This window comes from Sinocyclocheilus anshuiensis, unplaced genomic scaffold (genome assembly GCF_001515605.1).
Source record: "Sinocyclocheilus anshuiensis isolate Anshui unplaced genomic scaffold, SAMN03320099.WGS_v1.1 scaffold517, whole genome shotgun sequence".
In the NCBI taxonomy this organism is placed as follows: Eukaryota; Metazoa; Chordata; class Actinopteri; order Cypriniformes; family Cyprinidae; genus Sinocyclocheilus; species Sinocyclocheilus anshuiensis.
In genome coordinates, this window is record NW_015536535.1 from 287,133 (window position 1) to 298,456 (window position 11,324).

The window sequence follows — 11,324 nt, forward strand, 5'->3', positions numbered from 1 at the left end:
AACAGCTGTAACTAGTAATGTGTAGACTTTTCAAAATAAGGTTGGTGTTTTGGTTACACATTAAACTGTATATTTTTTATTGCCACATATCATTTTCTCACGCAGTGAAAAATACATCACTGAGCAAAGAGCAGGTTACTTCTGGTATGAAACAAAGTCTTGGCTTTCAACTTTTATCATTGTTTTTAAGAAATTCAAACAATAAATAGCATTTTGTGGCTCTTTAATATGTCGTGACAGATCACTGTAGCACCTCAGTTCAAACGGAACGTGAACCGATCGTCTTTTCATATTTACTTAGCATGAAATAAACTAATGAACATCAGAAGGAATTTTATTTCAACCGTGGAAAGACGTCAATACACACCATTTTCAATTTACGTCCACCGAAGTTAATCTACTCTCCTGTCCGTTTTTTTTTTTTTTTGACTGACAACATGGCAGTTCTACGTTATGACTGGACAGATCACCTGTCAATCAAGCTCCCTGCCAGGGGTCAATGCTCACTATTAACTAACTATTGGCTATGGCTTTTGCTTTTAAAAAACTCCTTATTTTCTTGTTATTAATAGCAAGGTAGTTGTTAAGTTATTCAGGTATGGTGTAGGATTAAGGAGTCTAAAATAGGGTCATGCAGAATAGGGCATTAGTAGTACTAATAAACAGCCAACATGCTAGAGATATGCATGCTAATAAGCAAAGTTGATCGTGAAAACTAACGTTTTACCCTAATTTTTAAACTCTTATGTGATTGAAAGTGTGTGGTGTGGAACTAGGCCGCGATTGCCCACTGCCCATTGTAATGGTTATGTGCACATTTTAATTCATCTAATTCATACAATAAAGATTTAAGATTTTAATTGTGTTTGTATGTATGTCTGGTCATCTGTAAACTACAGACTAAGGAGAATGAGGATCTGCGAAGAGCCCATGCCAAACATCATGACCGTTTATGCATCATTCAGACCAACTACAGAACAGTGAAAGAGCGGCTGAAGGAAGCTGAAGATACCCATGACTTGTAAGTACTATTTAAAACTTGATATTTGCACATAATAATATTAGGGGTGGGGGAAAAATCGATACAGCATAGTATCGCGATATTTTCCGCGGCAATACTGTATCGATACACGGACGCCAAGTATCGATATTTTATTATACTATTTGGTAGAATAATAAAATCAATTTCTTTACAATCCACTAGATGGTGGTGTTGAGTTTTTTTCTGGTGAGTTCACCTGGGTCACCTTCAGCATTCAGTAAGTTAGTAAAATAAAGAGGGCAGCATTGCGGAAAGTTATCAGGAAAGCCCCGTCCGCGTTTAAATCGGATGTATGGACTTACTTCGGATTTGTAAACAAAGAGGGGATGTAAGTAGGGATACACCGAAAATATAGGCTACATATAATAATAATAATATATATATGGAGCGCCGCGTCGCGCCCGGCAGTGTTCAGCGCGCATGTTTCACTCTCCTCGTTTGACTCTCAGCTCAATATTCCGAGCTATGAATGTGCATTCCGCTCGTGTACCGCTCATGCTCATCGGAAAAGCAAAGTCCGCACAAATAACGTGCTGACAGGAAATTTTTATGCCGTATACTTGTTCCGGTTTGCAGTAGCGCTACTGTGCTGTAACATGGTGTAGGCTAGTTCAGCTGTACTGGGCAACGCTGCTAAAATGATGCTACCTTCAGTGACGCTATGCTCTGCTCATATGCTCTGATAATAATAGCTTTGTAGGACTTTACATTATTTTGATAATTAGCCAAAAAAACAAACAAACAAACAAACAAAAAACTTATATCTGATTCTGTTACATAGAAGTGAATAAAAAGAATATATTGATATTTAATATTAAGGTAACACTTTTCAATGATAATATCGTATCGTGAGGCCTCTGGTGATTCCCACCCCTAAATAATACAAATGTAGCTGTCATCCTCTTGCTTATTACAGTTTTGTACAGATCCTAGGACCCATATCTCAACACTTTGATCACTCAAAAACACTACTATTAAAATACATTCAGTGACTACTTTCTTTCAAATTACAGGAATTCTTTGCTCACTCAGACACAACCACCAAAATTCTATGTACCTACAGACCGATTTGAGTGTTTTCAAAGCTGTTGAAGTTAAAAACCTAACATAATTCAAAGCTGAACAAGACAGCAATTTTCTACATTCCTAGAGTAATATTGTTTAAATATATTCCAAATATAAAAAAAACATTAGAATTAGAAATTAGAAGTAGCTGGACAGGTGTTAGTCTTTCATTTTAATAGCAAACATTATTTTTTTATTTAATTGTAAACAATGACCACTTGTCATGCAGGCCATTCTTTTTTGGAAAGAAATTTTACAGATGAAAATATTGTATAATATTACCTGTTGTTAGTGTTTTAGGTCATTGTTTTATGAGTGACAAAGTATGTTGGGTGACAAGCTTTGTTAGCATTATGAAAGAATGACTTGATTTAAAAACATGTATGTTTTAAGTGTTTTGGTACTGTAGTTTTAGTGCAAAATTATTTTGGATGTGAATTTTCTGCTGTGCCGAGCTAAAAGTTGGTAAGGAGACATGTGTAAAGATTTTTGAAAAGGTGACATAAGTATTGAGAAATGTGTCCTTGTGTGTCCTGTGTAGTGTAAAAAAAAAAAAAACATTGCAATTTTAGGATAGAAGAAGGATAGCGACTCTGCTTTGGTTCACTCACTCACCACTCAGTTTTCACATGCATAAAAAAAGAAATAACTAGTTTTAACAGACTTTTAACATTGTATCCCTCCCACCCTTGCTCTTATCGCTGTGAAATGCAGCACAGGCTTTGGCTCTTAGGAAGAGGGGTGCAGAAGTACTTCATCCTGAAAAGGCCAAGGTGACTGTTTATATCGGCAGAATAGAGAGAAAGAAAAAAGTAGGGGGGAAGATTGAAAGAAAAGGTTTTGATTCCCTCCTTTGAGTCTTTGGTTTTAACTAGGGCTGCACGATTAATCGCATGCGATATTTAACGCGCACCCTAGAAGCAGCAAAATGTCATGACAATTTCCCCAACCCCCTTAACATTTTCCCCTTTCTTTTTCACAAGCCTTTTAAACGTATATAATGGAAGCGTATGTTGAGTATCCACATGGGATGCAAGTGTTGACCTTGTCAGCTGTGCTCTCTTTGGGTTAATTAAAGAAAACAGCAGTGCAACGTGATCCCGTGTGAAAGGAGTGTGAATTTACTCACCTCTACTGTGTGTGTGTGTGTGTGTGTGTGTGTGTGTGTGTGTGTGTGTGTGTGTGTGTGTGTGTGTGTGTGTGTGTGATTGTAACAGAGGCACAAAAGAGAAAGAGTCTCTGATAATCTCCTTCCTCTTAGTTTTGATAAGGGGGGAAAAACACTTACTTTTCCAGAGAGCTCTTGTTTTATTTAGCTTTCCAGTCCTGTTACGGGAACGTTCATATTACATACAGAGCTGGTAGTGTCAGTAATCCTCAGGGAGTCGAGTTAGTGGGGCTGTTACGTTTACCTGCTGAACAAACTAGTTTTGAACAGTTATGCAAATGTGCCTAATGCCTCAAAACCAGTGGAAAATCGGTTAGCGAGCTGCTAGCCTAAGCCACATCTTCTGGCCAAAGAACCATTTCTGATGGTCAGGCATGCATCAATCTGGATATATTAGAGGAGTTAGTGTTATTACACATGTATTAGCACAAGCGAAAGCGGGCCCCAGCAGGAGTCTCAGAGCTCGGCTGTAGACTAACATCTCATTAGAATGCTGCAGCCCTGTGTAACCCACGACGTCACTCACGATTAGCGCTACCACTATTAGCAAAACATAAAAACATACCCTCTCTTTCTCCAGAAGGGATTTTCAAGTTTGTAAATCAGACTGGGTGCGTTGGGATGCGTAAATAAAATTAAAACTTATTAAAACATCCACACGCTGATCAAAGTTGCACTCATAAACAGATTCGCTGAATCAAAGAAATTAGCCGCTGCCTTTTCAGAAAAGTTCTCGCAGTTTACTCGCTCACTGTATAATGAAGTGAGATGGAGGTGAAGGAGGCTTGAGGGGAATAGAGATGTCTTTCTCTAAGGTCTGTTTCATGAGTACGTCCTTCAGGAGGCCATTCATAGCTTTAATACTGAATTTCACAATGGATTAAGACGGAAGATCTCCGGGCTGCTGCTTGTTAAGCTGTTAGCTGAGGAGTGGCTTCTCAGGGTGAATGTTTTCACATGATGTAGGTCTGCTCCCACAGAACCCAAAGGCACTCTGCCATACAGTAGGTTCAAGGACGTTATGAGAGGAGAGTGTCTGTGGAATAGGGTTTAAATAGTATTTGTGTTACAGAGCGGTTCTGCTTGTGTAATATTGACTTAAAGTAGTGTGCAAACTGAGAGAGACCTTTTGTTGTTCCTTTTTTATTACAGTGTCAGTGGAAGGAACGGAACTTGATAGTTTTCACTTTGACAAACACAAATTATTCAAACCACACATTTGCATTACATTCAAACCACAGCTGAATATAGTGAAAATCTGATTTCATTTTTTTTATCCTCTTTATACAAGTTATTGATTTATTGATTTATTTCTTTACCATGTGAAAAGCAAAAATCACACTAAAAATGAAATTTTCAGTTCTGCTCTCGAAGTAAATTAGATAAGAATGGTCCACCACTCGGCCATATTGGGTTTCCCACACATTCTATTGAATTGAAAATGGGAAACCATCTGATTTCATTAGGTAGTATGTAAACTTTGTAAACATTACCTAATGACTCATTGTTTTTATATCTGAAGTCCAGTACATTAATACAATGCAAACGTTCTAAGCATGCGTAGATGGGAGTGGAAAGTTCTGCGGGGGATCTACTGACAATGTGCAAATTAAAGAACACAGATGCAGCCAGATCATTTCCATAATGACCAACACAGTCTACCAAGAGCAGGGCACATTAACATTGGGTTGCAAAAAAGCAGAGCCGATGATAACTGGGTGCATGTAATCTACTAACAACACAGGCACAAAATGAATTAAAACATGCTTTTTGGGGCGTTAAATAATATCGCAAATACCAATAAATTGACCGCCACAAATCTTAGGAGATCATTTTGCGTAATATATTTAAATACTCTTCTCTCATAATGTTTTTGTCTGAACGGGAAACTCCTACAAATACATATGCAGTAAGGTCAGCCACAAAAATGACTCTCCACATCTTTTCATAGCTAATTATCCACTGTGTGTTATGTAATTATTGTGTGTTACATTAGTTCCCTTTCAGTCGGTCACTCTCGACGTCACGTCGGATGACCGACGAAATTGGGATCTCGCTTAGAGAGACCAATCTACTTCGAGTGTAAACTAAACGAGCCAATGCACATTGGCATGCGATTATTGCATCCAGCTGCCGCTGATCACAGCGTGAGTATAAGTAGGCAGCAGATGCAGCGCATATTCAGCTTTTCGCTTCGGAGCCGAGCGATCACATCGTTCTGCTTCTGACTACTCTACGTCTCGGTTACCATACGTAACCGAGACGTTTTTATTAGTATAGTGACTGAATGTAAATGATTCAACAGTGTTTTATGGCTTAATGTTGGTTAAATTGGTTCAAATAATGTTTAATTCAAAAAATTATAGTATATATGTCAAACTACGCAAACTGACATTTTAAACATTTTAGTAATTTGCACTAACCAACCTAGCCCTAGAATGTTTTTTTTCTCAAATTTTTCTAGTAGTCTGCAGTGGATGTTGGTCAGTGAAAAGACATAAAAAAAGAAGAAGAAAAAACACATAGATCAAAACTTTTTTTATATTGACTATAGTGAAAAGACCTGAAGATATTACGCAATGTTTACAAACATTCAAGAAAATGCGTGGTATACGACCGTGAATCTTAATGCAATATAGTATTAAAGCTTTGTATGGTATTTGTTGTATGTTGTATTCTAGACATTTTTTGCTAATAATCCCAGATACATGTTCATACTTAATATTTCCTGCATAATTACATACATTTTGTGTTGGGTAAATTGCAGTTCGGGACTGTGCAGTAGACAGACTTACGATTTCTGTCACTTGTTTTGTGTAAACTAACCAGAGACATTACAGTTAACATCTACAGTAACAATTAAAGATAAAGAGCATGAAAATAAATAAATAAATAATGTCCCACTGATAGACTTCAGACTGGGTCTTTTTCAGTCAAAATATTGGCTATCACTCTGGTGTTTCAAACACTTCTGGTGGTCCAAAAACTTCTGGTGGCTTCACCGCTTTTTGGCAGTTTAGAATTCTGTGAGCCATCAGTATATGTTTTTGGTAATATATGTGCATGTTAAGATAACAAGCCCACATAATTACAATTTTATGGGTGTAATCTTACATTTATTTGACCAAGAATTTTAGAAGAATATCTTCTCATAAATGTTTCTGATATTTTGGGTTTCGGGAGTTAATTACTGTACTTTTTTTTTTCACAGAAAGAGTGGCAAGCCTAAAATTCTCATATGTTTCTAGTCAGAAAGATGCTGCTATTTGTATAACTGTTTTTTTTTTTCCTCCAATTTTTCAGGTCAAAATGCAAAACACAAGTGCAGCAGGACAGAGAGGATTTATGGAATGAATTGGTGTTTTATAAGGAGGAGAACAAGAAGCTACTCTCTGACAAGTAAGTGTCTGTCATTTTGTCAGGTCATGTAGAGCCGTCACAGTCATTATTAGCACCCAGCAGGGATTCTACTGCAATTTCACATAGATGACTGCTGACACTTCAAGAAAAATGATATTGTCATTTCAAACAGAACTTAGGGGAAAAAGCTGTCCATCTCAAGGCTTTTTAGCACATTCACAACCCAAAGTTACAATGATTGCCTCTAGGACTGAAATTTTGGTTCACTGTAAGTTAGGGATGTGCGATTTGGGGGAAAATATCAAATTGCGATTTTTTTTGACAGATATTGCGATTGCGATTTGATTTGCGATTTTAAATTTGCAAAGTCAAGCTTCAGCTCGGTATTGTCAATAATGTGCAGCACAGTATGGGTGTCATTACCCTGCTGAAAAAAACAATGGAAACCATCACAGAAATTCTTATAGTTTCCATTAAACCATTACAAAATTCCTTTTTGTTTTGGGCATTATTCCAATAGGAATTACTGTTGTTCTATTGGTTGCCATCTGCCAGATTACATCCCACCAATAGAATCCATCAAATAGACACCATTATAGTTTACATTAAAACCACACAAATACCCATTATAACCCTGAAATCCATTAAATTTGTTCTATTGTTTTTTTTCTTCAGCAGGCAAGATTATAATGGTATAACTACTTTTACAGAATTAACTTAATTACTGAATTTCACAGAAAATATTTGTTTATTTTTTATAAATAAAGAACTGTATTTCTTAAGTCAATTATTAAAGTATTACATTGATTTATTCATTTTAAGAGCAAGTGGAAAATGTGCTGAATGTTTCATTTCATCCAAGTGAAATTAGCAAGCAGTTAGACTGAATTTACATTCATTTTAAACGCGGAGCCAGGCGCGAGTCGACACCGGTTGCACACGTGCGTCAAGCCTCATCCATACTGCCAGATGTGCTCGTGAAGACCTACTGTAAGTGCTTTCAAAGCTAGTATGTTAAATCTTTCAATCCATTGTCCATTTTCTGCATGTCAAACTGTACTGCTCTGTCTAAAAAAATCAAATGCAAAGAAAATTAGTTCAGGCTTTTCTGTAAACAACTTCCTTAACACAACACTGAATACAGATGCTCGGTGCAACTCCAGACATTTATAGCAGCTAAACACACTGACATTCCTGTCTTGAGGTTTGCTCCCTCGAGATTTTTCGGGGGTACATTCAGTGACAGTGCGTGCGCGCACATGTGTTAATTACTGCTGATCTCGTCTGCTGGAGGTTTCGCGCTTCATTAGGCCGCCTTGGCCCTTTCCTTGCCAGGCCTCATTTGGCCCATCCTTTGCTGACGGGTCTAACCCTGCCAGCCAGTGTGGCCTGGCCCTCCCCTGCTTGATCTCTACCCCCGGCTCGCTCGTACAGGAGGGCTCACTCTTTTCACGCCCCCACCTTGCCGGCTGCCTGTCCTCCTAATCCCAGCTGAGCTCATTATGATGTAGCCTGGCTGCCTCCCTCTCTCTCTTTGAGCCTGAGCTGTCCAAGCTAATTACAGGCTAGCAGCCAACACTCCCCGTTAAGGGCCTTCTGCCGCGGCGCTCGCACTAACGCGCTGCTTGGAAGTGACCTGCGAGGAGCACGAGGGAGCTGCTCTCTTTCCAGCCACGCAGCACCTGTCCTTCGGGGTTAGCCGTGATCCCTGTCATGCCCGTTCCAGCGAGCACTGAGTAAACTTAGAACAGCCTAACTCGTGCTTTCAGGAGCGGGAAGGAAAAAAAACCTACAATGTTGAGGTGGAAGGGGAGCACTGTCTTTGATCTCCACTTGCCCGAGACGAACATTACCGACTATGTGATTGTGGAAGCACAGGTCCCCTGCACGCTCTGTGTTTCTTCCGCTTCCTGACTTCTATTCGTTTGCACTTAACCTTGCTTTATTTATCGTTTGCTCTGAGAGGATTGGGTCGGAACATGCAAGGTGTAATTAGGCCAGTCTTGTTTATCAAGCTGTTATGTGGGACAGCGAGCTAAATTACTGTTGATGGCCCACAATTAAGGATGGGCTGTGCAATGGGTCTGCGCTGGCAGAAGATGGCAGGTTGCCGTTTTACTGACCATATTAGGATGATTGTGCTTGTGAAGGTTGCGTTCATAAGCGTCGCGATGATCTGCTAATGGTTAATTACCTTATTGAGGCCTGTAGTTTTAGGCTTTCTTAATTGCCAGCGGAGACGACTGCTGGATACTTACAGAGCAGCGGTGGGCTGCCTCTGCCTTATCTCGCTGCACTCATTTCCTTCAAGTGCTTTTCATAGTCTGAAGGTCTCCTATTCTGCACACTTTCTAGCAGATATTGAGTCCGAATGGAGATGTCTTTTTTTAGGCCTCGCTGTTAAGTGGGTCAGTGACATGATAAAGAAAAAGACAAATCTTTTAAAAATGTAGTTGAAAACACAGTTATTTCTTATACATTGTTTTCTTTGGAGTTGTTTTCATTGGATTTTGAAAAATGAAGTTGCATATTAATTAGACTTAAAATGTTGATGTGTAGCCAAGTAAATAGTAATATATTTTTTATTTACCAACTGAATATATGCGTGTACAGATCTTAATTATTATTCTATATCAATGAATTATCAATTAAATAAATTAAATATCCATATTGTAGATTATGAAAAATTACAATGTTAATTCATTAGTTATTCATTGTGCGTTACTTTATACTTGTTTCAGTGAGCCACTATAGAGAGTGTGCATTCACATATGCATAAACAAGTTGCAATATTGTGTTTATGTTGTGTATGATTAATGACATATTTGTAGGGTAGGTTTGGGTGAGTTTATTAACCTGCTAGCAAATCGCTTCAGTCTATTTGTGTTCATTCACTGTTCAACTTCAGCTTATACAGTTCATGCATGTATAACGGAGCATTTCCAACCTGAGTGACTATATAATCGTGTTGTTTGTAGGTTTTTGTTCCTTAAAATTTTGCTGAGTGCATTGTGACTGTGTGTATATATACACTTGTATTATGCATTTACCAAAATTGTGATGCACAAAAATCTACAATATAATTTATTTTAATTCATTTTATAAATTTTTTTATATGCCTTAAATAATTTTAATTCAGATATTTGAAAAAAATGACGTGTTCAAGTGCATTGCATTTTAGCGTGTATTTGAAATAAATTAATCTTGAATTAATTTGGGGTAAAAAAAAAACATTACAAAAAAAGCATTAAATTGACACATTACCTGTATTTGTTCAAGACTACCTCTATACGTCTGTATATTTTAGTGTGCATTTACTGTAGGTAATCATTTAGATTTTTTGCCTCAGGGACATATGTGCCGACTGCTAATAGCAAATTAAAATCAGCAGGAAAACAGAACGACCAATGAAAGCCTGTGTTTAATAACAGAGGAACGCCTGCATAGGCGACCCACATCCATTGTCAGGAAAAGGTCTGGATAGCTCTCTGGAGAGAACATTCAATTTCAGTTGAGCAATTCAGTCAATTGCTGGGGCAACTAAAGCAGCGTGTTGGATGCTTTGAGATTAAAATATCTTGTTTTTACCGAGACAAGACTGGATTCGCTTTGGTATCATTTGCACGGTGCCCATTTGTAATCTCTCCCCCCACTCTTAGTGCTTTTTTCATCTGCTCTTTCTTCCTCATTATGCATCTGCCTCTGCTCGGGATGTCCGCAGTTGTTAATTGTTGCTTAGGGTTTATGGGTAAAAAGAGCCAGGAATTATTTAGGCCTCATAAACAGAATAAACAGCCCTTAGACAGTGATAGCTACACTCAAACGACATCAAAGTATAAATTACCCAGCCATTAAGCTGGAAAAAAGCCTTTGAGATGATTTACGCTGCTCGCCCTCCACTGAGTGTGACCATTACAGACATGATCCCCGACTTTGACTTTAATGAAGTTTAATAAAGTTTACCCTTCTTGTGCTGCTGTTTTTTGCTTTTCATCTTGATTGCTATAAGGTATTAGGAGTAATGAGTGTCTTTTTGCCCTGGGTCGCAGACAGAGAGACAGAAATGGAAGAACATATAAAGTCAGAATGCTTGATGTCTGTTTTGAAGCCTAGCACAACTTTTGCCCCCTCCATTAATTATTTGTTTGATTAATGATGCCCTAAAATATGCAGCTCACTATTCAATGATTGAATGTTTTGCTGTTTCTTTTAGCTCACTCTTAGAAAAGGGAACTTAAAAGCAGTAGATTTTATTGAAATATCTCTTTTCTTACATCGTAGCTCAATTATTCTGGATTTGAATACAAATGGGAGTCTTATAGTTCTTATGAGTGTAAAATTCACACCACAACTATAACGATAATAACATAGAGGAACAGTATCGTTGGGATCACTTTCAGTACGATTTTTTTTTCAGCTGATGAACGATAAAATCTTTGACAGTCAATTAGAATTTATAGTGCTTTAAAGAGCTTGAGCATTTAAAGTGGCAGACAACAAACGTTTAGCACATTCTTAAAATAAACTGACTGTTATCATGTGTTGATGTGAACAGTAATATAGTTATTATTATTATACTTTTTTTATTTATTTTTTTCTATTTATTTTGATTTTTTTTGTGTAAATGGGTCTTTACTATGGATGTGAGTCTGTCCACACAGGGTGCAAATTGTTTGCAGCAGTATTTTT

The 11,324-nt window shown here is 37.8% G+C and overlaps 1 protein-coding gene across 2 annotated transcripts in view; it reads left to right on the forward strand.

The window, feature by feature from the left end:
* cntln (centlein, centrosomal protein) overlaps positions 1–11,324 on the forward strand; it is a 108,772-nt gene that overhangs the window by 49,688 nt on the left and 47,760 nt on the right. For both annotated transcript variants that reach the window (XM_016495034.1, XM_016495041.1), the window contains exons 11-12: positions 900–1,021; positions 6,579–6,674. In XM_016495034.1, the coding sequence (XP_016350520.1) occupies positions 900–1,021; positions 6,579–6,674 (218 nt within the window). The remainder of the gene's footprint in view (positions 1–899; positions 1,022–6,578; positions 6,675–11,324) is intronic.